The sequence below is a fragment of the Strongylocentrotus purpuratus genome, unplaced genomic scaffold (assembly GCF_000002235.5).
Source record: "Strongylocentrotus purpuratus isolate Spur 01 unplaced genomic scaffold, Spur_5.0 spur5_scaffold_19, whole genome shotgun sequence".
Taxonomy (NCBI): domain Eukaryota; kingdom Metazoa; phylum Echinodermata; class Echinoidea; order Camarodonta; family Strongylocentrotidae; genus Strongylocentrotus; species Strongylocentrotus purpuratus.
The window spans coordinates 30,926,674-30,954,063 of record NW_022145604.1 but is presented as its reverse complement, the minus strand read 5'-3'; the positions used below and the strand labels follow the sequence as shown (position 1 = coordinate 30,954,063).

At 37.3% G+C, this 27,390-nt stretch overlaps 1 protein-coding gene across 1 annotated transcript; it reads right to left on the bottom strand.

The window, feature by feature from the left end:
- Positions 1 to 159: 159 nt before the first annotated feature.
- On the bottom strand, positions 160 to 26,583 carry LOC115926214 (ceramide synthase 6-like). Its single transcript, XM_030990872.1, has 8 exons — positions 26,307 to 26,583; positions 16,913 to 17,149; positions 15,271 to 15,379; positions 13,211 to 13,303; positions 11,974 to 12,102; positions 6,573 to 6,679; positions 4,173 to 4,329; positions 160 to 2,281 (listed from the first exon to the last, which is right to left on the bottom strand). The coding sequence occupies exons 1-8, from the start codon at positions 26,474 to 26,476 to the stop codon at positions 2,132 to 2,134; spliced, it is 1,152 nt and encodes a 383-aa protein (XP_030846732.1). The 5' UTR covers positions 26,477 to 26,583; the 3' UTR covers positions 160 to 2,131.
- Between the last annotated feature and the right edge of the window lie 807 nt (positions 26,584 to 27,390).

Here is a 27,390-nt window from a genome sequence, read left to right as displayed (position 1 = left end):
TACAATCAGTTTGAATTTGTCAATTTAACCTGCGCACAATTATATTAACGCGCACTTAATGAGACGCGCTAATTGCGCATTACTTTTTAATGAACATGATAAGATGTCACAATGCTTTTCTACCTGAAAATCTCATGGAACATGCGCAGTTCTGCCCATGAAAAATAGTGGAAAATATTCGGAGCTCTGGCAGAGATTTCTTTCAAATAGTGAAATTATATTTTATCACGTGACCACCAATTGACCAATCATGTATTTAGAAAACTCATGAATATTCATAGAAGGGATATAAATGATAGTATTATCGAGAGGGCTATAACAAGCACAGATGTATAACTCTGTCATCAGTGATATACTGAGAGGCAGAAAGACATTACCTCTGGAATGCAATGTGATTTAACATCCCTCTAACTCTCAATACGGTAGACGATATTACAATGTAGAGGGTGATACAAGCACAGATGTATACGGTACCCATATTGTTATTATTATGAGATGTAGAAAGGCATTAACTTTGGAATGCAATGTGATTCAATTACCTTGTTGCTTTCAGCAGTCAAGAAATTTGTTTCATAAAGGAGTAACAACTCCTTGGTTTCAATATTACGATCATGAAAGCTCTGTGAGTAAATACAACTCTGTTTTAATAATACTTGGTATGGGATGATCATTTCATTCATGGAATATACATGCAGGTGGGTTAAAATACCTTGTATCAAAATAAACATATCAGTATATTCGTTGCAATCATTTCTGGGGTCAAGAAATACATGCTGACCTAATTTACCAGTTGATTTACCAGTTTAATTTCCAGTTGAATTACCAGTCAGAATCAGTTAATCCATTGCTTATGGGAACTTCATGTACATGTATGTAGTTCCTTTTCCTATTAACTCTAGGGAAATGAGAGAATTCAATGTCCAACAGGTTACAAATCAAAATAGAGGGCGCTATGCAAGTTTGCACTAGAATATATGAACAGTGCTTCTGCAAATAAACCAACCAAAATATTCTCTACCGATTCAAATTTCAAAGAAATTGTCATTTTTTGTTTCAGTAATCACATTTTGTCAGTATAATAAGCATTTCATTTCTACATTTATGAGAATCCCACAAAACTTTTCCAACTGCAAGCACTTTTCAAATTAAGGCATATTATTATACAAGACAACCCTATTTCAATCCAGAAACATTTATCCACCAAATTACAATAAAATATGTAATAGTACAAAAAATTCTCACAAAATAAATAAAATTTACACCCTATACCCACGAAAGACTGATCAAATATTTGAATACATTACTTATTTCATGAACAGTAGAGAATACACAGGACGGGGGACTGTACTGTAGCAAGAAGATCAGTTTGCATAAAGTTGTTTACATCATCTAACCATATCCACCTTCCTTCAAAGAAGATGGATGAATGAATGTGTTACTATAGTTGCAAACCTGCTTCAGTGACCACCTGTCTCCAAAGACCACATTTTTTGTTTCCCTTGAAAACGGTTTCTCATTAAAACATGTACTATAGGTAACTGTACTTAAAGAACACCTGCCTATAAAAACCCCTTTCTTGTCTCATGTGGGTAATCTTTATAGACAGGTTTCACTGTAGATGGACATGACATCTTAATGGGTATTAAACATTCAACCAGAAAAGTGAAACAAATACCTCTGCTGTCAGAGGCATCTGGTTCTGTTAGAAAAAATGTGGTTATTTAGCCATAAAAAGCACAAGTGGTTCGTGCGTTTTCAGTCCTCTCTATTAAAAAGAGTACCGGTAACCTCAGTATTCTTTTAAAAGTCTGCACATGAGTTATTATTCACATCAACTTCTGTATCTTCAAATCCCCCTGACTTTCTGCAGAAGATATTGAACAACCAATCCAATCAATGATATTCATATTTAAATATTGATAACACATTTAATAATCTCCACTTCAAACTAAATCATTGTTTTAAACATAATCAAGAAATTATCCTGATTAGACGCATTCAAATGATGCTGAATGGTGATCGGATTGGCTGAAGGCTTCTACATCGATCCCCTCTGTGGAGTAAAAAATTAGCATGTTGAGATTGCTTTCACCCAGATGCCCCATCCTGATTGGATGAATTCAAACGATGCTCAGTGGGGATTGGCTACTGCTTTGTAGTTGGAATTGGAATTGATGTGATTGGTGTAGTTGTGGTTGTGATTCATTTTCCCATTAGTCTCTTCCTTCTCTTCACTTTCCGAGCCACTCTCCTCCACGTCGCTCCTTGCATCCTTTGTAACCTGTGAAACCAAAGAGGAGAAATATAGTGACTTTTGTTAGATCACATATTGTGTTACATAGATGATAGAACCACAGAGCATGCAATATCTATATCGTAATCATAAATACCAGGAGGTGAGTAAGGCCAATGTTTTTGCTTTTTTAAGATATTTTTTTATTATTTTCTCTCATATCAAATACATATTGTAAATCATTCATAACAAAACTGGATACATTGTACATTGATATTTTGGATTAAACAGTTGGCATAGTTGGTATAGTTTCTGTTGTTGAACCAAAGATCATGAGACCGAATCCAACCAAGGCGGATGATTGAAGCCTGCGTTGTATGCCCATCTCGTTCCATACATTGTATATATTCAGGCTAGGTAAACAGTTGAAAAACTTTGTCCCTCAGATAGGATGTTGCATATTATGAATCCCCTGCACTATTTGAATATTTGTATAAGAGGGGAAGCCCTGGTGTAGTGGTTCACCTGCACATCCCAAATCAGTTCTATTGGGAAGGGAGATGCGAGGCTTTATATAGTGATTCAGTTTGTTTCGCTCCCCCATTCTCCCAAGGCGTTTTGGCGTTATTTACTTAATAATAATAATTGGTACTAACAATGGTAATCATAACAACAATTATTGAATTGACAATTGTGAGGTTCACAGGGTGATCCGTGAACTTTAAGTTTAGGTTGTTATCTTATAGTTGGGGACTGTTTGGAAGCACTTTTGGTTACAAAACTTTAAATTTACTCAAATATTTACAAAACACAACAGATCTTAGATGTAAGGTGAACGCGCGAAAACCATGAGCAATTAGTGGGTGTTGGGGGTCGCTAATAGTTAAAGGGAACAGTTTCATTTACCTAAAGTGGAATTAATATCGTCCCTAAACTCATTAACATATACTGGATAAAAACTTTGGAATCAATTAGGTGAACAAATTAGATCAGCTCAACTTTATCTAGGTTTAAAGAGCAATGTCGTAGTAATTTATTGAATAATTTATCACATATCATGGCTACTTAGGATTGGTACATGAGCTAGTGTGCCTATTGTGTGTTTATTTGTGTAATTTAGTTTCTATTATTGATTAATTCAATTTCGATTCAATTCATTTATTTTTCCTCTTTCAATTTGATTCTAATTAGCATTTGTTTTGTTGTCTTTTTCTCTCTCTTTCAGGGCCTTTCCACTCAAGCAGTTGTTTTTCTTTTGGTCCTGTCCATATTCCATACTGTATTTTGTATTATTGTTTGTACATTTTTTCATTGTTATGGTTAAATAAAATATCTTGAATCTTGAATCTTTGAAACTTGTTGTGTCAGTCCTGTGTGAACCCTTGTCATTGTCAGTGGATCGTTGTTATAACTCTGAGGTTTCGCAAACTTAAAAGTTTAAAATACCAGGGATCCATGTGCACACAGAATTCCTTAGCCCACAGATTAATTAGATAGGTCCTGTCATTTGAAATGCTTTGCCACCTGAAATACGAACTTGTAATAACCTTTTGTTTTTTAAAAGAAACTGAAGGAATTATTTCTCTCAAAATATGCTTGTTAACTTTTGAGGAATTTTTGTTAACAGTGCTATTTTTTGTCAAGAAGAGGTAATGTGTATTTCCTTGTTTTTGCTTGTTATTCAAATACGTTAAGGGGCATGATTTTGTATTTTGTTTTATTTTTGTAACGACAGAATGTCTTATTTTAAGCCATGTTCTATCTAAACATAATAATTATCATCTATGTTATCTTAGGGAAGTTGCGCTTCAAATTTTTTTTGTTTATGCACTGTTCCTACTATGTATAATATCTCGATGTAACCCACCAAATTTTGTTATCTGTAACCAATTATTTTACACGGTGAATAAATAAAACAAACAAACATAGCTCTAGTTACCTGTCCATGAGCGAGGGCCCTATACACCATGCACGCGATGAGGAAGAACCAGAAACTATTTAGGATCTGGAGAATAATCAGGAGTCCATTGAAGAGGTAGTACGCAGGGAACGGGCCGATGATCTCAAGGGAATGAAAGACAGCACTGTAGATGATCCTGTAGATAGTAGGAAATTCAAATTCAAATAATTCATCAAATTAACTTAATTAAACAACATCCTGATATAAAAGGATTATCATAAAAAACTAAACAAAACAAGAAGCAAGCAAAATATAAAGGAAGATAGATATATAGACAGATACATGTAGATACAAAGAGGGGAGGGGCAGGGAGAGACAAATTAAAAGAGGGGAATAGTAAGATTGAGATGGAAAGAGAGGTGGAGAGAGAGATGGTGAGCAGGGAAAACTGTAATGAAGAAAGAACAAGAACAAGAAGAAGAAGAAAATGAAGAAGAACTTAAGAAAAGGAAAGAGAAAAGAGATAGATAGGCAGATAGGGAATAGAAATGGGGGTTGGTGAAAAAAGAAGGTATAAAGAAGGGGAGCAGAGAGACAGAAACATGAGAGGGATATATATATACCTATACATAAATATAAACATGTATATAATTAGAGAGAGAGAGAGAGAGAGAGAGAGAACCAGGAACTATTGAGGATCTGGAGAATGATCAGGAGTCCATTGAAGACGTAGTACGCAGGGAAAGGTCCAATGATCTCCAGGGAATGAAAAATAGCACTGTAGATGATCCTGTAGGAAGTATGAAATTCAAAATTCAAATAATTCATCAAAATTCAATCCTGATATATATGGGTTATCATTTTTGTTAGAACGATATAAAACAAAACAAGAAGCAAGCTAAATGTACAGAAAGATAGATAGATAGACAGATATATATAAAGAGGAGAAGGGAGAGACAGAAAAGGAGAATAGTAAGATTGAGATGGAGAGCGGAGAAAAGAGAGAAATGAAGACAGATCAAGAAAAAAAGAAAAAGACCATTGATAGATAGGGTTAAGATGGGGGTGGCAAAATAAAAGGAGAAAAATTTAAGCAAAGAGACAGAAATTGTGTGAGAGAGAGAGCAAGAACCAGAGGAAAATGATTTTGTATGTGTGTCTTTTATTTTGCATCGATCTGTCATTCCATCAATGAGATCCTGAGTGAGGAATTGGGGATGGGAGGGGGCATAACATCTCTAAAAATCCAATTACTGACATTTGGGGGGGTTCCAAAATAAAAAAAGAATCTGAAAACATGCTTTGTTCAAGTTCATCATCTAAAACCAATTACTTCTTCACACTTTGAAATTCTTTCCAGATCATTATGAATCTGAAGCATACACGCAATTCAATAACATTTCACAGGCCATATCAATCATACAACATATATGATCTTGCACAAGTGTTAAACCAACATTTGTTCTCTAAATATTAGATCAAATGAGAGTTGGACTTTGAAAATAAACAGTTTAAAAATGTTCTGTGTAATCATGCCCATAAATTCAATTTTATATTGATGACTTCATACTTAATGTTTGAATAAGAAGCTGACAACACATCTAATACAGGTTTAGGTACATTAATAGCAAGATAAGTTATGTAAATACTTTCATGCAGCAGAACATCTAATCAAACAAGACAATAATCGTGCAAGGCGGGTTGTCTACCTGATTATAATTCACACCTTACACCAAATAATCAAAAAACAAAATCCAGTAGTCTAAAAAGGACAAAATCTAGTCAATGTTTACTATTATGAAGTTTTTAACCAGAGCCTAAAATGACAGCATATATTTGTATAGTATAACAACTTTTAACAAAGATAGTTATGCTAAATATTAGAATTACTGCTTAAGTCATTTTTTGACCAAACTAATATTTAGCCCTAAATCTTATAAGGCCGTAAGTCAATTTTGAGCCTCAAACTTTGTTTATATTAACCAGAACTTAACTGCCTATATCAATTGCAACAAAAATGACAGAAATTCTTTTTCTATTTTTTTCTTCTAGAGGTACAAAACGATGAAGGCAATTATCTCATGAATGTGACGATATGTGGGTTAATAATGGTCAGTGATACAAATGACAAATATATATATATCGTCGCCCGGGTGGCAGAAGGGCGTTTATAGCGGCTCAAAAACTACTTTTCAAATTTAAAGATTTGGTTTATATTTAAACTGCTTTCCATCCCGAAAATTGGTTTAAAACATAAAAGACGAATAGAAATGTTGTAGTAGAACATGGAAATAGGTAAGTTTTATAAAAGTTTGAGGCGATTTAGTGCTAACGCCCTTCTGCTTAAAGTTTCATTATTGACCTTCTGCCAGCCAGGCGACGATATAATCTAGACATGTAGAGTGAGTGCCTCTGAAGTCGATCAGTAAGCGAACTTACCAGAGCGGGAAAAAGAGCATACGTGACAGAAAGAAGGCAGCAGTAAACACACCGAACATGGAGTTAGCACCAGCCTCAAACTGGGCATATTTAAACATCTTCCCCGTCTGTACATTATGCAATAAGCATAGAAAGGAAAGGGCAGAGAAAGAGAGATAGAGAGAGAGAGAGAGAGGGGAGAGAGAGAGAGAGAGAGAGAGAGAGACACACACACACACACAAACAGAGCGAGTGGGAGGGGAGAGAGAGAGACAGACAGAGAGAGACAGAGGGGGAGATGGAGAGAGAAGGGGAGGGATAGGGAAAGTGCGAGGGTGAGAGAGACAGAGAGGGGTAGAGAGTGAGGAATAGAGACAGAGAGAGAGACAGAGAAAGAGTGACATAGAGACAGAGAGAGAGGGGGAGGGGAGAGAGAGAGGGGGAGGGGAGAGATAGAGATATAAAGTGGAAGAGTGAGAGAGACAGAGAGAGAGAGAGACAGACAGATGGGGAGAGACAGAGAGAAAGGGAGAGAGAGAGAGGTGGAAGTGAGTTGAATATAGAGTACAGGAAGAGAAGAAAGGAAGAATGTAAGAGAGAAAGAGAGAGAGAAAGAGAAAGTAAGAGAGGGGATGGAAGGGAGGAAAAGAGAGGGAGAAAACAAAAGATATAAAAAAGAGTAGTGAAAGAGAATATCATATAAGCATGTCTATTATCCCTATAACTCTAACTTACCCGCATGGGAAGAATAATATCCGAGAAACAAAAAATACAATGCTAAAAACTCCAAATAGGGCATCAGCTGCCGAATGCCGGGCGGCGTAAACACATATTTTGGCAAACTGTGGGGAGAAAATTAAAATTAGTCATAAATATACCTGTACCTGTTCATGATAAATATGATTATAACTTGTAACAAGGTAGACTCATAACTAGGCCTACTCAGGGCCCTCTTTATCATCAACAATCAAAGTCAAAATAATTCAGACATTTAAAGCCTATCTGCACTAGTTTGGACAGGAGGGATTAGACCTCTCTGTGTGGTCACTGGCAGGTAGTTATCTCATCAATTCAGCTCTCAATTGACATGGAGAAAAAAGGGACCATTGGGGACCAACAGATACTGCTTACATGTAGGCATTGTTGGTTATATAGAGGCGCAAGTAGCTACACGTAGTGCAGTCCCGCTTTAAGATGAACATTTAAGTCTAACTAAATTATGGTTTTCAAGCGTTCTAGATGTAACATTGTACTGCTTACTATCTTAAAAGTACTTCCACCGTGCAAAACAACCGTAAAATTTGGTAGTCATATTTTAATAATAATATTCTGCTTTTATATTGCACTTAATACACCTACGATGTCTCTAAGCGCTTTACAGATAATACTACGGTTATGTTATGGTTATGTTATGGTTGTGTTGTGTTAAATGTATTCATTGCATTACTCTCTCTAACCTGTATCATCAAACGAAATCTCACACAATACATTATTGGTTTTTCCATGATTGCTTTGCACTTTTGCAGGTATGATCTATTATTGCAATTCCAATACTTAATATGCACTCATGATCATAAACCATGAACCCTTTTATTCACAGAAGTCTCATCACAATAAATCTTTCATGACGTTGAATTCTTGAATTCTGATTTACAAAAAGTACTTGTGATGAATACTGTGGTTTGAATTCAATGGAAGAGAAACAAAAACATAATCCTGTTTCAATTTGTTTGTTCTCACTTCATTGCTCATAAATTGATCATCTGCCAAGAGTCAGATAGGCTTTTACTCTGTGTAAAATGGTATTCAACAGACAATAGAATGAGGGTTCTATTGTACTATTGTACAACAGAAGAAACTTTCAAAAAGAAACTAAAAACCAACTCTTAATAATCCCATGTCGTAGTTTAATTCAATTCAATTCATTTATTTCAACAAAACTCATAAAGATCAGTAAAATGTGTAAAATAATGCAGAAGGAAATTTTTTTTTTTTTAAATCGAAATATTACATTAGAAATAACTAGATGGAACTTCAACTGCGCGCAGTCGAAATGATGCCTCCGTCATAGAGCAATTTTACAAACAAAAACAGAAGAAATTTTTCAAATTCAAGTTCAATTGTAATCCATTAACAGTTTCTCAGAATATCGTGATTACAAGCAATTTCTCATATACATATATGACCCTTTGATCTTTGACCTCATGACCCTAACATCTACTCAGTTCATTGGCTCTACAAGATGTCCCGAGTTAAATAGTAATCCATTTGTCAGTTCTAATGAGAATGCGTTCACGAGCTATTTTTGCATACATAATGAGCCGCATGACCTTTGACCTTGACCTTATGACCCCAAAATCTAATCAGTTCATCGGCTCTGCAAGTAACATACATGACCTAATTTTGGCAGGAATCCATCAATCGGTTCTTCAGATAACGCGATCACGAGCTGTTTTTGCATACATAATGAGCCCTGTGACCTTTGACCTTTAAACTCGTGACCCCATAATCTAATCAGTTCATCAGCTCTGCAAGATACATACATGACCAAAGTTTGGCAGGAATCCATCAATCGGTTCTTCAGATAACGCGATCACAAGCTGTTTTTGCATACATAATGAGCCCTGTGACCTTTGACCTTTGAACTCGTGACCCCAAAATCTAATCAGTTCATCGGCTCTGCAAGATACATACATGACCAAAGTTTGGCAGGAATCCATCAATCGGTTCTTCAGATAACGCGATCACGAGAACGGGACGTACGGACGGACGGACGGACGTACGGACGTACGGACGGACGGACGGACAACCCGAAAACATAATGCCTCCGGCTACTTCGTAACGGAGGCATAAAAAGATGCAGTAAAGAACAATACATAACACTATAACTGAGTATAATATGGAGGGACTAGCAAAGGCGGGAGGCCTATCAAGGGCTAATACCCAGTGAGGTAGAGATAAGAAAATGATAAAGCTAATAAAGTATACAATCACTTAGAACCAAATCAAGTTCATATAGCTACTGCAAGTCAGTGCTGTGTTAACTGAGTGTTTAATTATTAACACCTATCTGGCTCTTAACAGGTCTGACAGGTGATATACATGTACAAGTCTAAAGCAATTGCTATTGTTATGTCCTTAAATTTGCATAAATTAGCATATATAATGAATTTCACGATTCTGTGTAGAAGTTTCACATCCTCCTCCTGGCCCTATCATATGAAACAATCAGAATCAAAATCGGTTGAAAAATAACGAAGAAGAAGCATTTTGAAAACTGTGGATGCCAGGACGGAAGGGCGGACGAACGGACGACGGACGCCACGCCATGGCATAAGCTCATCGGGCCGGATGAGCTAAAAACCTTTGAGTGACCGGTTTTACCATATTCGTTTTCCCAAATAGACTGTAGTGTTATGAAAACCGTTTGGCAAACGCAAAATTTGATTTTGATTTTCAATCATAAATACCTTGATAACCAGACAGGCGATCGACTTGTAAAACTCATGGGGTTCCTGACTGACTTAAAGGTTTATAATCATCATTGCAGCATGAGCTAAATCAAGGATTTGAAGACAAAGTTACCGGATCCCTTTAAGATGAACATTTACGTTTAAACTAAATCATGGTTTTCAAGCTTTCTAGATATAAACGTACATTGTACTGCTTACTACCTTTAAAAAAAACTTTTCCCCTACCTTTAAAGTACATTCTTCCATTGTGCAAAACAACTGTGATATTTGGTGATCATGTTATAATAATAATATTCTGCTTTTACATAGCGCTTAATACATCTATAATGTCTCTAAGCACTTTACAGATATACTATGTTTATGTTATGGTATGTTATGTTATGTTAAATGTATTCTCTGCCCTGTATCATCGAATGACATCTTTTTTCCATGATTGCTTTGCACTTTTGCAGGTATGATCTATAATTCCAATACTTAGTACAAGTAGGTATGCACTCATGATCATAAACCATGAACCCTTTTATTCACAGAAGTCTCATCACAATAAATCTTTCATGACGTTGAATTCTTGAATTCTGACTTTCGATGTAGTACTTGTGAACATTGTGGTTTGAATTCAATGGAAGAGTAAAAAACATAATCCTGTTTCAATATTCTTTTTCTTGCTTCATTGCTCATAAATCTATAGCATCTGCAAGGAGTCAGATGGGTATTGACCCTGTGTAAAATAAAAATAGGTTAATACCATTCTGGCATTCAACTGACAATAGAATAAGGGTTGTATTGTACTGCTGTACTACAGAAGAAACTCTCAAAAAGGAACTAAAAACCCAACTCTTTCCATATCGTAATTTAATTCAATTCCATTCATTTCATTTATTTATTTATATCAACAAAAGTCATAAAAACAGTAAAATGTGTAAATCAATGCAGGAAATAAAAAATAAAAAATGACATTAGAAAGAAAAACATGCAGTAAAGAACAATACATAACATGACAATTGAGATCGAATAATGCGGAGGGACTAGCACAGGCCAAAGGCCTATCAAGGGCAAATCCCCAACGGGTTGAGATAAGAAAATAATAAATCATATAGAACCAAATCAAGTTCATATTGCTACTGCAAGTCAGTGCTGTGTTAACTGAGTGTTTAATTATTAACACCTATCTGGCTCTTAACAGGTCTGACAGGTGATATACATGTACAAGTCTAAAGCAATTGCTATTGTTATGTCCTTATCTTTTACAATATTGATATGAATACCACGCCCAATATTTGTATATTGGTAATTACAACATTTACTGGTACGTGCTAAGTGCTATCTAAGGTATTATTCAAAATACATTTTTGTGTGTATTTTTTTTTGTATCTGCACTCTGACCAGTAATCTGTAAAAGCACTTTATGAGAACAATGGGTAGTATTATCAGGGGTGAGAATGAGAAATTCCCAAAAGGAGGAAGTTATATGGGGGTACGGGATTAGGGTAAGGGTAAGAAAAAAAAATTGAAATAAATAATATTTGTTTAATTACAAAAAAGAAGCAAATGGTCTTGAAATTTCGAAATCAGCGGAACACTCACGAGCCTGTGCAGACCAGATGAAAATTATCCACAACATTTATAAAGAATCATTGTATAGTAGAAGGGGTGAACACTTTTTTTTTTAAAGGGTATCGTATACCGAAACTAATTTTGTATTCTTTCATCAATATTCTATTTCAAACACATTCGTTTTGAAAATCTTTGCAGAAATGTGTCTTAAATGACATCCTCTTTCACATTAAGATACAAATTAAGTGAAATTTTGCCATCGAATTGATGCCAATTTGGAGGCTCCCAACACTTTAGAGGGGCTTCAGAGACTGACAGAGTTAGGCTCTGTTCAAGACTTTACGGAATGGTGTTTAGGTGTCAAATTAGAGTCTGAGTGTGCAGACTATCCTTACCTCTAGGAAGATGTCTGCTACATCATGCGTTACCAAGACGATACATCCAACCCTGGTGAAGTTACACGTCCAGGAGAATCCCATCAGGAAGATAGTCGTAAAATGATGTATTAACTGTTGAACAAAATCCTGAATGAAAAAGAAAAAAAATCAGACAAAACAATTACTTATAATAATATTCAGCTTTTATGTAACGCTTAATACATCAACAATGTGTCTAAGCGCTTAACAGATATATTATCACCCCGGTCATTGGATTCAGCGCACAATTTATGCACATTCCCCACTCCCTGGGGAGCATTCCGGCCAGGCGTCATTTTTACAAACGCAAACTTGCTCATCTAACCACATAAAACTTTTGCAGCGTACCGCATCCTACAGCTGTAGAGAGACACATTCTTATACAAATAAATAGAGATGTTGTGGTCTAGTGGTCAAGTCACTGGTCTGTGGATCACAAGGTGCATGGTTCAAATCCTTGCCACAGCACTAACGTCCTTTGACAGGACATTATAATCTACATTTGCTACTCTCCATCCAGGTGAGGTAAATGGGTATTGGGTTGGAAGAAATTCATTGAATGCCTTGTTCATGCATTTCCAATTAAGTAACTAATCAATGCACTTCGTAGTGTATCATAACCCTGGTCATCAAATCTATAGACTTGTTTAATAGACTTGTTTACTAATTCTTTGCATACCTTTTGAACAAAAGTTAAGTTTTTATTTCAAATTTCTTATACTATAGGCAAGTTTTTCTCACATGGGTTGGCATTCATAATACCACTTCCTATTGTGAATATATCATTTGAAAAGAATTCTGTATGGTAAAGCAAACTGGGCTATTGATGAGATTGAAAACCATAAACATTCCATCATAATATATACTTGTTTCATTATCAATACCATGTGATGTAATGCAAATCATGTGATTTTTGCAACTTTCAATTTCACTATTAAGGATTAATAAAATTTATGCATATATTTTAATAACTTTCATTTTTACTTTCAAATTGAATAAATTCATGCACATCTACCTTCTTTTGACTGTAACATAAGTTAAAATCATGCGCATTAAAGAATTGTAATGTTCATTTTCCTCCATACGTTATATTTGATTGTTGACTCTAATCAATAAAACATATTGTTTTTAATTTTCACAACACATTCAGATACATACATGTATACCTTCTCTATAAATAACTTTCATTATGATGTCACAACCATATCATACTTACTTTTCTCCTGACGTCGGTAAAGAGAGATAGAATGAGAGAGAGATAGAAAGACATCTCGATCATGTAGTAGTTGTAGATCTCCGTTGTCACAGGCTGCAAGAAAAATAAATAAAGGGGAAATATTATGACAACATTTTCTAAAAAATTCCTCATGTAGTTTGAAAATATTTAGTTATGTTAAATCATAATTCATGCAACGTTGGAATCATGTCAAGCAGGAAGCATTTTACAACAAATATTATAAATATTTAGCAGAATTCTAGAACTGAACATGTATCTGTGCTTTTGCTAAACATGGCAAACATAAACCATATTTATAAACAATAATTCACATTCAGATTAATTTTATTGGTCCATTTGGAAATTCAAATACCAACAACTTCAACAACTAAAAATAATCCAATGCACTAAATTTCCTCATTAAGATTTCACAATACAAAACAACATTCAGTTTGATTGATCTTTTTAATGTAAAAAATTGATTTGTCACGATATATGTTTCTTGAGAAATGTGATATATAAATTATGTTAAAAAAGGTGTACCCAAACTTGGTAGCTCCTAATTAAAAACTGATAACCAATATGATTTTGAAATTTATTTCAGCATGAAGAGTCACTTGTTTTCTATCTAATGATACCCTATTCATAATATTTTTGCCATGGGTGACTGAGCACTAGGGTCTTTAAAAAGTTTGGTCGAATTCGCCTTATGGGTCAGGCCATATGCATGTCCTTCTTTGGTCTTTTAAAAGTTAAAATTATGCCTTGTGCTTCCGTGCTTCATTGTTTAAAATGATGCAATGTATCTAGGCCTTCCCTTGTTTAATTTCCTAGGATAATCTTTCATTATTTTGAACTGCCTACCAACTTCTGGTTTCATGATATAGTTCTCTCTCTCACTTGTCCGCTGCACCATATCATACACGTAAGGAGCATAAGGTGTTTATATAGAATAGCAAATGATAACTCAAAGGTTACTAAACCCAAATGCAGGACAGAACACATATGATGATATTAAAGTAATTAAGTATTAAAGAAATTAACAGTAGACTTTCATATTATCCCAAATTAGTTTTATCCATTTTTTCACTCATTTTTGTAAGTAATAAGTACTTCCTTGACCATTAACACCATTTATCATCAACTCCCTAATAGTCAATATTAATAAGTGAGCAATTGTTTATATTGGAATGAGATAAGTGATAACCCACATGCATAATGGCTTTTGACCCTCATTCATTGCTTCAGCCCATACTTGGTACAAGAGGATTTTGACCTGCTCATTTATCTGTGGCAGCACTATTATGAATATGGTATCATTAGACAGGTTATTAGTCACCCTTTTACATAAAATATAATTCAAGTACAGATTACAACTTTTTAGTTCGAAGCTACCAAAGTTAGGTACACTTTTTTTTCATATGCACTGCTTACATCTAAAAGTATTCAATAAATGCCCTAATTCAACCAGTCCACCTTTCATTCTTGAGTCAAGAAAAAACACAAAAACATTACATTTAAAAGGGTTATGAATAACTTAATTGCTAAAGGGCAATCCAACCCTTAATAAATTAATTTGTATGAAAGTAGAAAAATAACAGAAAGGTGGCAGAGTTTGATATGAATCGGACCAATAGTAAGGAAGTTATAGATCTCCCATTGGCCGTGTACAAAAATATCATTAATTTCTTTTTTCTCATAACTTCCTTCTCCCTTAAGGCACTACTCAAAATATATTATAGATAGCATATTATTATAAGTCCTCTAAAAAGAATAGACCCTCCTGAGCAATGAACTATATTTTTATATTCTACATGTTGGAACAGATGGGAAAGTAGTCCGGCACTACATCACATTGACATTACCGCTTCAGCCAATTTAAATTACCCATGGATACATATAGTGATTACAACCTTCAAATTCATAACTTTCTCATATTTAGTCGGATTTAATTGAAACTTTCATCTTTGATTCTCTGATTGTTCTGCTTTCATTTAGAGTAGTTGTCTATTTGGGTTGGATTTCCCTTTAACTCTATGTTGAACCATAAAGAAACTTACATGGAATGGAAAATGCTGCCAGCATAGTCTAAGGTCCCAGAACCATGGTTGAGTGGGTACGATGTACATACCATAGCTGAATGATGCGATGTAAAACACACTCCTCCAACTGTGGTGGAGAGTAATTAATCAAAGAAAGGGTTTCGATCAATTAAATCAGATGACTGATGAGTGAATAAAGGTGAGAAGAAGTGATAAAAAGGAGGAGGGAGAGGGACTGAGAGAGAGAGGGAGAGAGGGGGAGAGAGAGAGAAAAAAGAGAGGAGAGAGGAGAAAGGGAGAGAAAGAGAGGAGAGGAGATAGAGAGAGAGAGAGAGAGAGAGATGGAGAGAAAGAGAGAGGCAAAAAGACAGCGGCAAAAAGACAGCGGCATAAAGACAGCAAGAGGCAGACAGAGACAGCAAGAAGAATGGGAGAGAGGTATAAAGAGAAGAGCCAGACTGACTGATGCCAAGGGAATACATTGGAGATTGTAAAAGAGTGGGACAGAAGGAACTTAAAAAACAATGTAGAAAGAGAGAAAGAGAAATAAATGCACATGAAGGTGAAATAAGAGAAAACACACAAGACAATTGAAAGAGAAGGAGAGAGAGAGAGAGAGAGAGAGAAACAGGGAGAGATGATAATGATGATGAGGACTACTGTTTAAGAGGGAAGAGAGTATTTCGAGAGTATACTCATTATTTTGGGGTTCATTAATGAGAAATAACACATCACCCCATCTCATATGGTACAACATTCATATCGAGGTACAATATATCCAGGTACAACAGCATATATTCGTGTAAGGAAAAAAGGGGGAAAATGAATAAGGAAACTCTCGGTCTCCAGGAATATCTGAAAGTATCTTACATCATCTCTGTGAATTTGGAAAGCATGCTCTGTCCATCCTAGTTCCGGGACAAGACAGGACTTTAATCAGCCAAAAAAGAATACCAGTAAGGAAACTCTCCCTCCCCGGGAATATCTGCAAAGATCTTACCTTGTCTCTGTGAATTTAACAAGCATGCTGGGTCTGTCCTGGTTCTGGGACAAGACAGGACTTTAATCAGCCAAAAAAGAATACCAGTAAGGAAACTCTCCATCCCCGGGAATATCTGCAAAGATCTTACCTTGTCTCTGTAAATTTCACAAGCATGCTGGGTCTGTCCTGGTTCTGGGACAAGACAGGACTTTAATCAGCCAAAAAAGAATACCAGTAAGCCGATAAGGAAACTCTCCCTCCCCGGGAATATCTGCAAAGATCTTACCTTGTCTCTGTGAATTTAACAAGCATGCTGGGTCTGTCCTGGTTCTGGGACAAGACAGGACTTTAATCAGCCAAAAAAGGATACCAGTAAGGAAACTCTCCATCCCCGGGAATATCTGCAAAGATCTTACCTTGTCTCTGTGAATTTCACAAGCATGCTGGGTCTGTCCTGGTTCTGGGACAAGACAGGACTTTAATCAGCCAAAAAAGAATACCAGTAAGGAAACTCTCCGTCCCTGGGGAATATCTGCAAAGATCTTACCTTGTCTCTGTGAATTTAACAAGCATGCTGGGTCTGTCCTGGTTCTGGGACAAGACAGGACTTTAATCAGCCAAAAAAGAATACCAGTAAGGAAACTCTCCGTCCCTGGGGAATATCTGCAAAGATCTTACCTTGTCTCTGTGAATTTAACAAGCATGCTGGGTCTGTCCTGGTTTCGTCTCCGTCTGAACCATCTTTCTATCGTTCTAACTGACCAGTCGAGCTGTTTGGCCAGACCCTCAAGACGCTTCCTGTCTGGGCACTTGGAGACTGTCTTGTACACCTTCTCTAGGATGGTGCTGGGTGTCGCGTCATAATGGTTCTTGGATTTTATTCCAGCTAGGAGCCCAAGGGGTGTGGCGATACATCTGACAAAAATAAAGAGAATAGAAATGATAAGAATGATTGCTAATGATTTTGGAGATCGACTTGTAAACCTTCTCAAGGATGGTGCTGGGTGTTGCATCATAATGGTTCTTGGATTTTATTCCAGCTAGGAGCCCAAGGGGTTTGGCGATACATCTGACAAAAATAAAGAGAATAGAAATGATAAGAAAGATTGCTAATGAGTAATGATCTTGGAAATCGACTTGTACGGTAAACCTTCTCAAGGATGGTGCTGGGTGTCGCGTCATAATGGTTCTTGGATTTTATTCCAGCTAGGAGCCCAAGGGGTGTGGCGATACATCTGACAAAAATAAAGAGAATAGAAATGATAAGAATGATTGCTAATGATTTTGGAGATCGACTTGTAAACCTTCTCAAGGATGGTGCTGGGTGTTGCATCATAATGGTTCTTGGATTTTATTCCAGCTAGGAGCCCAAGGGGTTTGGCGATACATCTGACAAAAATAAAGAGAATAAAAATGATAAGAAAGATTGCTAATGAGTAATGATCTTGGAAATCGACTTGTACGGTAAACCTTCTCAAGGATGGTGCTGGGTGTCGCGTCATAATGGTTCTTGGATTTTATTCCAGCTAGGAGCCCAAGGGGTGTGGCGATACATCTGACAAAAATAAAGAGAATAGAAATGATAAGAATGATTGCTAATGATCTTGGAGATCGACTTGTAAACCTTCTCAAGGATGGTGCTGGGTGTCGCGTCATAATGGTTCTTGGATTTTATTCCAGCTAAGAGCCCAAGAGGTGTGGCGATACAACTGACAAAAATAAAAAGAATAGAAATGATTGATTTAAATCATTTATGTACAATACAAATAAAAGAGGACCTAAAATTGAGCCCTGAGGTACTCCACACGTGACTTGCATTGGGTCGGATAAAACATTGATGCTAATGATCTTGGAGATTGACTTATAAACCTTCTCAAGATGGTGATGGGTATTGCTTTATGGAGGTTTTGAGGTGTGGTAACACATCAGAGACAGAAAGAGACAAGAAAATGAAAGTTCTAAGATATTGTCAGGGTTCTTTAACTTCTTGGAGACTTGCTTGTTAATTTTCTAAAGAATTGCGATTGTTGTTGCTTCATAATAGTTCTTGTTTTTTATTCCAACTACCGGTACTGTTTGTGACTAAAAGGTATGGCAATACATCTGAAAAAAAAGAAGAAATGAATTTTTCAACAGATTGTCTGATTCTTCGAGATCGACTTGTAAACCTTCTCAATCAGATGGTGATGGTCGGCGTTGCTTCAAAGAGGTTCATGGATTTTATAGCATAGTAGTGCTATGAATAAAATGGTAATTTTCTTCATCTGCCCCATGGTCAGTTGTGAGTCTATTGTTAAAGATCAGAAAGATTTACATTCATTGGTATCAAAGCATGACTGAACTGCAGCAGGACAGGATACTATTTTGATGTGAACAAAAGACAAGAACAAAAAGACGATGGATGGCCCCAGAACGGAATTATACCACCTGTAGATCTGAGGTATGCAGGAACTGGCAAAAATTCAAAGGGAGTGGTAAAGTAGACAGACTTAATTCCCAGTTATTGACCTATATCATAATGCACTGTTGCTGTTCAATATGGCAAACTGCCTCCAGATATATCAATGCATAGATTTTAAACTCTTGTTATATACTGGTCAGCAAACTTCTAAAACTTTAAGCTGTCCACATTTACCTGTCATTGGATACCAAAACATTACCGGTATTAAATAAAAAAAAACATCATATAAATTAGGCAATGCACAGCATCACACACAGGGCACTATAAATAAAAAAATAAATGTATTTATTAATTTGCTCTTTGAAGGCCTAGAGGGGCTATTCTGATGATCTATTACTGCCTTCCCCTCCCCCTCTCCCTTGAAGGCTGTCCTATACAATTTGCAAGTTTGTACCAAAACCAAACTGAACAAAATAATTCAGACATACAGCAGTCCTATTTGACAGGCCATACATGATGTACAGCATACATGCAATAAAGGTTTTCTTTAGTAACCCTGAAACAAACATCAGTCAATAGGGTATTCACAACTTAATCAAATGCCGGAGTACGGTTGACTTTACTCATTGACACTCTGAGTAGGAGAGAAAAGGCAATGATGTACACAGCTTTACTCATTGTGTACAATATAGTAAGGAAGCAAACAAGGACTGGGGCTTGAATACATAGCAACCTGTCATCAATGTTTACCGCCCAAGAAAGGAAAGATTGGGGTTTGGACGCAGGGCTGGCAGTTAAGGAGCCTTCATCCATGCCTCCATTCCTCATCTTCATATTTCAAAATTCAAGTCCGCGGTCCCCCAATAATTATTTTTTTAGTAGGTGAGCCCTGCATACATGTAGCCTAAGCCTTATGGCCTTCTTGCAGGCAGCCAGTGATATAAAATCTGTATGAGATATCCTGATTCAGTGCAACATGTTTGTCTTTGTATTGTAATCCAGCCTTTACAAGGCACGTACAGTACATGCCAATGAGGGTTAGTAAACAGATTGTTTGTATTTGTGAAGACTTGAAGAGGTTCCATCCATTTAACATGGTGGCACAGGTACAGAAGCCCTAAGACATACAATGCAGGACAAGACACCAAAGAGTCCTTGTACCTGTAGACCTACAACAACTGTTGGTTTGGCCCTTTGAGGAGCCAACAAGGTATAGAGCTCCACATTGTACCCTAAATTCCTACAGTGTTTTCAGGCCTACAAAGTTTCATGGAACATACATGTATAATACTACCTGTACCTGTAGTGACACTTACAAATAAACATCAGCCCAGTAAACAAGGGCCCCTCGTTTCGAACTGCAACCCCCAAACTTGCCCAAGTAATATTTCTAATTAATAAGCAAATTATGATAATAAATTTCACAAGGATCCCATCATCTCCAATGGACACAACTCCTACCAAATTTCAATCTAGACCCCCTGTGTAAAATTGTTGAATAGTGATATGATTAGTTTGTGGGAGATAACTTTGAAGAATCTAAACCATTTGGGAAATTCACAAACATTTTATTTGTAAAATTTAGCAAAGGGTTCTGGTTTCACAGAAAACAGAAGCAGATAGTAAGTTCATACACTGTAATTCAGTGAAACCTGTATAAAGAATGCTCAAGGGAAACATTAAAAGTGGTCTTTATATGCAGGATTGCAGGTGGCACTGGTTTTTATTAACAGGTTCCTTTAGTGGAGCTAGTTTTCAATGAGAAACCATATTCAAGGGAAATGAAAAATGTGATCTTTATAGTCAGGTGGTCTTTCTAAACAGGTGATTGCTAATGCAGGTTTGACCGTAGTTTCATGGGAATCTCAGAAATAATGTTGTGTTTTTATTTTTTGTTAAATTTATTTCATCACGGCTAAAAAGCCTGCTATCAGCTAGGATCTGCTTTACAGCAAGGCCGTGAACAATAATTGAACTCAACAAGTAAACAAATACAAAACTATATAAAAAAGAAAACACAACAAGGGAAACGCTCTCAGCGGTCTCGCCTGCATTACGCAATTCGATATGATGAAAAATTGAGGTTGGAACATTATTTATAGGCAGGGTGGCCCATTAGCAGGCCCCCAAAAATGAAATCTTCTGAATATAATCAGCATTTTGAAGTGAATATTGAATCATCAGAAGAATTATTTATAATTATTTGTACGGAGATCGATAACTTGAATTCAGAATAATTTCTCTGGAGTCCAAAGAGATGAGAGAAAAAAGAAAAACACCCCCTTTTTAAAGAAATCTCCGGGTGAAAAGTCAAATACACCCCTTTTTTTACAATTCTCGGGCCGGACTTTGTCGCACGAAAAGTACCCCTTTACCGGACATTTTGGTAACACGCATGCGGTCATTCCGACCCCGGAGTGGGGGGGGGGGGCGGGTAACGTGGATGGGGGTGAAAGATTACCGAAACCGCTCCAACCGTGTTCCTATTCTAAGAAACATCCAAACAGGAGCTTCTGTAGACAAGGTCTATGCATGTCTTTGGTTGATAGAAACTCAAAAGCCAATCGGGGATCAATGCATTTTGTTTAAATCAACTGTTATGTGACACCATATTGATTATTGATCTACGGAGGTGAACAAACTTTTCTAAGCTTGGTCTATGCCTGGTCCTTGCATACTAGCTATAACCACCTTCAATGAACCGTCACACAATAGAACCCACAATAGAAACACAGACAATAAGCACATAGTGATGGGCATACAAAGGGCATGGAAGATAATGACATTTGTTTGGCAGGGAAGTCGGTGGTTAAATACTATTCTTATAAAAAGTACAAATACATACGTGTACATGGCGTTCGCACAACAACACTGGCAAACCCAGCAAACTGAAACTAGAAGAATGCTCATTACTTAATTATAACTTTCTAAGTTGATTCAATTACTTTTGTATATAAAAGTAAATGTATCTACAATTCTACATGTTATTTTTACCTGAACAGGAGGTTAGGGGTATATCCTACATATTGAGAAGAAATAAAAATCAGTTACCGTAAATCAATATTACATCAATTTTTAACGCTTGACTTCAATGCCCTGGAGGCATGCTTGCACATGCACAGGCTATACAATAAGAAAGTTTGTTTTGTTCAATCAGGATTATTTGCTTATCCTTGGTAATTAATTGGGTAACAAGATTTCAAAAATTTATGTCAGTGACCAATTGCCCCAATTGGCCTTGCATAATTTTCCCCACTGGTTTGTAGTTTTTGTTAAAGGCTCACATACTATGCTTCTAAAGTTCTAATATAACTGGAGGCCACCCCTTTCTGTTTACTAATATACTAAGGTTACTACTGGTATAGTCGAATCTGAAAAGTTCCCTTCTTTACTAAAACACCAAATGATGAACAGGAAAATCTCATTCAGTATACTTTGTTTTGTTATATTGGAGCAAAAAGGATTGTCTCAAATGATATAATATTTGCTTTGGTATCAGGAAATATACCACAATAACACCATGTATTAGAGTAACAGGTACATATGAGTTTTATAACTAACGACCGTACTCTGTCCTAATTAATAATCAACAGATAGTAGGCTTCAAAAGCTCACATAGATGCACGTATCATCATATATCTATGTGCAAATATTGATACTGGTCATATTACTATCTTGAGAAGTTGGGATTAAGTTTTCCCCTTGTTCAAAATAATCTGATAATTTGAAAGATAGTAGTTTAGTCGCACGTATCATCATACATGTGTGTGTGCAAATATTGACACTGGTCATTATGCTACTAATCAGGGAAAAATGCTTTAAAAATTTTGGGGGCTACTTTACAAGCTTGCGTGCATGAAAATAACACTCTTCAATTTGTTTTGCATTGAACTCTATTCAAGTTTTTTTGGGCTCTTTTATGACTTTCAGGGGCTCTTTTTGGCATTTCAGGGGCTATTTCGCCTTGTGCCCTAGTGCCCCTGTGTATTTTTTCCCCTGAGTACTAATATTTAACCTCTTGAGTCTTGGGATTATGTCTTACCCTTGTTAAAAATAATCTGATACCCAGGGTCAGGTTTAGTTGAACATTGATGACAGGTAGAAAAACAGAAAACACATGATTGCATTCACTGTAAAACACCTTTTACAACTCTCAAATCAAGTAATCAACCCATTTATCTCAAAGCTGGCAACATCTCAAAAAACAATAGAATTATCTTGCTCATTATCTTCCTAAGGACCTCCCATAGGAAAGTGAAAAGTATGCCGCAGACCTGCCGCAGACCTGCCGCAGATCTGCCGCAGACCTGCCGCAGACTTTTAGTCTGCGGCAAAGAGTATGCCGAAGTATGCGGCAGAAAGAAATTTTGCTGCAGACTTGCCGCATACCAGTATGCCACAGGAACAGTCTGCGGCAGATCTGCGGCAGGATGAAATTTTGCTGCAGACTTGCCGCATACTAGTATGCCACAGGAACAGTCTGCGGCAGATCTGCGGCAGGATGAAACTTTGCTCCAGACTTGCCGCATACTAGTATGCCACAGGAACAGTCTGCGGCAGATCTGCGGCAGGATGAAACTTTGCTCCAGACTTGCCGCATACTAGTATGCCACAGGAACAGTCTGCAGCAGATCTGCGGCAGGGCGAAACTTTGCTCCAGACTTGCCGCATACCAGTACGCCACAGGAACAGTCTGCGGCAGGTCTGCCACAGGAAATCCCATTAAAGTCTAATAGGGCCAATTGAAACCAATCATCTCATGCATATTCATTATTACTTTACACGTGTGACAGAAAAATACATTTATCATGATTTGTTAAGCAAATTAAGACAATGCACATCATTTTTGTGATTTCTATTTTCCTTTTGCCATTATTAACCAATAGATTATTTTTTCTGATCATGTTACAATTACATTCATGTTTAAGCAATAGATATATTGATTACTAACCAAGAAACTATGATTACTAACCAAGAAACAATATACATATTTAGTATATATATGTGTACGAGCCTGTGTCACTTTAAATGTTACTCTTGAATACACTTCAAATGATCAATGTGATGAAGTTAATACAATTGAGAATAGAATATACCTAATTGGTAATATCGATATATATTGGTATTACCTAATTGGTAATATCGATATTGCCAATATTGATTATGAAGTATCAATCAGTTTATCACTGGTTCTTCTACATGCATACTTTATTGCCACGTACTGGATATAAAAGAGTATGCGGCAGGTCTGCAGCAGGTCTCTTCATCATACTGAAAGAGTATGCGGCAAGTCTGCAGCAAGTCTGCGGCAGACCTGCCGCAGACAGTCATCTTTTTCACATGCAAATTAGTTTTGCCGCAGACTTGCCGCAGACTTGCCGCATACTCTTTCAGTATGATGAAGAGTCTGCGGCAGGTCTGCCGCAGACTCTTCATCATACTGAAAGAGTATGCGGCAAGTCTGCAGCAAGTCTGCGGTAGACCTGCCGCAGACTCTTCATCATACTGAAAGAGTATGCGGCAAGTCTGCAGCAAGTCTGCGGCAGACTTGCCGCAGACTCTTCATCATACTGAAAGAGTATGCGGCAGGTCTGCAGCAAGTCTGCGGCAGGTCTGCCGCAGACTCTTCATCATACTGAAAGAGTATGCGGCAAGTCTGCAGCAAGTCTGCGGCAGACTTGCCGCAGACTCTTCATCATACTGAAAGAGTATGCGGCAAGTCTGCGGCAGACCTGCCGCAGACTCTTCATCATACTGAAAGAGTATGCGGCAGGTCTGCAGCAAGTCTGCGGCAGGTCTGCCGCAGACTCTTCATCATGCTGAAAGAGTATGCGGCAAGTCTGCGGCAGACCTGCCGCAGACTCTTCATCATACTGAAAGAGTATGCGGCAGGTCTGCAGCAAGTCTGCGGCAGGTCTGCCGCAGACTCTTCATCATACTGAAAGAGTATGCGGCAAGTCTGCGGCAGACCTGCCGCAGACTCTTCATCATACTGAAAGAGTATGCGGCAAGTCTGCGGCAAGTCTGCGGCAAAACTAATTTGCATGTGAAAAAGATGACTGTCTGCGGCAGGTCTGCCGCAGATCTGCGGCAAGTCTGCCGCAGGAGTATGCGGCAGGCTCATTTCTTTCCTATGGGCTAATACAAATTTGATATTTGATAAGATGTAACGGTAATGGTAAGTCTTCACCTGCATGGACCAGGTAGTTAACGTATAAGGGCGGGTGTCTAGACAGACAGTTCAACGCTGAAGTTAAACGTTCACTGTTCAGATTCAGATTTTTTTTGCATTGCCAATTTGCCCTGCGCGTGTGCCTTTTTACACTAATTACTATTATCATATTTAAGTATCAAATTGGTGGTTCCAAAAAAAATTGTTTCTGTGTATACCGTGTGCCTTCTCATTTCAGTCGGATCTATCATTGCAAACTAGAGAGGGGGGGGGGTGGTATGAAGCACCACTTTTTTAAATCAACCCCTCCCCCCCCCCCCTCCCCTCTCGAGAAAAAAAAAACACTAAGTGAGACCTACATGTAGCTATCTTAGGTTCATCCAGCAATAGAAAAATAAAATATATTTAAAAAATAGAAAACTTTTTTTTTAAACGATGAAAAACAAAGAAAATTAAAAATAATGTACGGTATAGTTTATATGCATTATATTTTTTTACATTATTGTTATTGTTCATTCTCACATATTTTCTTGAATATCCTAGAATGTGGAACAAGTTGCCTAAACATCTGAAAAGCATAGGATCCTATAAAACCTTTATCAATTCTCTGAAAACATATCTCTTCACCACTTCATAAATAATCAGAATCATGAACTCAGTGCATTTTTCTTTTCTTTTCTTAAAGTGCATAGAGACATGCAATTTTGCCTATGTGTTATGCGCTATATAAAAATGTTTAATTATTATTATCATTATTATTATTAATGGTCAAACCATATTATGTCGATAGAAAACTAAGGAATTAAAAGTAAACAAAGAAATACAAATAAAATATGAACTAACATTTTGTTTGTACTGGGGCCTACTAATATGTATCTATGAAGTTGAACTTCTCACCAAACTAATTTTCCAACTATTTTATAATGTAAAAGTAACTGCAAAAGAAGTAGGTCTACAAGTATGTTTTGGACATTTTGACCCCAAAATGCATTTTATATTAGCTAGACCTACCGGTAGTTATTACATAAGTTTAAGAAATAAATTAATTATAAAAAAATAAAGCAAAATATTGAAACAAATATTGTTGTCATGTTGTTCAGTATTCCCCTTTGGCTTTTCAATATGTGTACCAAATTTCATCTTCATATCACCAACCATAGCCAAGATCTTAGCCTAAGGGGGGGGGGGGGGGGGTGTCATGATCATGATGCCCCCCCCCCCCCCCAGCGCCCCTGATTAGTCTTAGAAACCCTCAAAATACCCGACCTTGTTTAAGGGTTAGGGCTATTAAACCTTATCCATGCAGACTAAACCCATGTTATTGGTGAACATTTATCAAACAGTAACACTACAGTTAATTGAATATAAGTGACAGTCTAATTATTCATGAATTACCGACCCGGTGCGGCGCGCCCTGGTCTGGTTCGTTACGCCATGGTAACTCCACGCGGCGGTGTAGGCCTAAACACCCACCGAAAAGCAAAATAAGAGCCACTTACCGTTCGAAAGCAGTGCGGATGAGAAGAAGTGCAACGGCTAACGGAAAAATTACAGAGAGATCATTAATCTGAGGATAAACGGCCTTGTCAGTGTTTTTAAGGTCTGACCATGAAACATTAGACGGTAGCCAAAACCATTCACTCCAAATCCAAGATGTTTCAGCAGCCATTATGACTGTCAATTTTCGAAATTGGTACTTCTCAGCTCCCGAGAAAGAAACTGACTTGGTTGGTCCTCCTAGATATCCTCCGAGGATCAGCTCAGCAGGCTCAATCCTTGTTTGTTGTCAATGATTAGTGTCTGTTTGTTTTAGATGGCGCTCTTCAAAATCGTGTATGGTGTACGTAAATGTCTATCGTAACTTGCAGGCGCGGATCCAGGATTTCTTAGGGGAGGGGGCCCAACTTTTTTTTTTTTTGCTCCCGAAAATTTGAAAATCGCGCCGGCCGAAAAGTCGCTCAGTGGGGGGGGGGGGGGGGGGGGGGGGGGGGGGGGGGGGGGGGGGGGGGTACAGAGCACAATTTTTTTTTTTTTTTTTTTTTTTTTTGCTCCCGAAAATTTGAAAAACGCGCCGGCCAAAAATTCGCTCAGGGGGGGGGGGGGGGGGGGGGGGGGGGGGGGGGGGGGGGGGGGGGGGGGGTAGTGAGCACACATTTTTTTTTTGATCCTCAAAAAAAATTTCAATTTGCACCCCCCCCTTGAGCGCCAGGGGGGGGGCCCAACCCCCAAAAAAGGTAAAAATCACGTGATTTTACATGATTTTTTCTCAAGGGGGGGGGCCCGGGCCCCCCGGGCCCCCCCCCCTGGATCCGCCACTGGTAACTTGTCATCACGGCATTTATCTTGACCAGATTGGGATTGTTTTTTTAATAATAATAATCTACAGTCCTTTTCTATTATTGAATTTCAGTCTTAAACTGTATTTATTCGTACAAATGTGAAAGTCCTAGACTTCTTGACCCTTTGACCATTGCCTATAGGCAATAAGTGATTGTGGTGATAATTATTTTTTCTACATGGTTTATCACGTGTCATTAATAATAACAAGATAATTATAGTTGATAAATAGCGGTATTCTTAGAA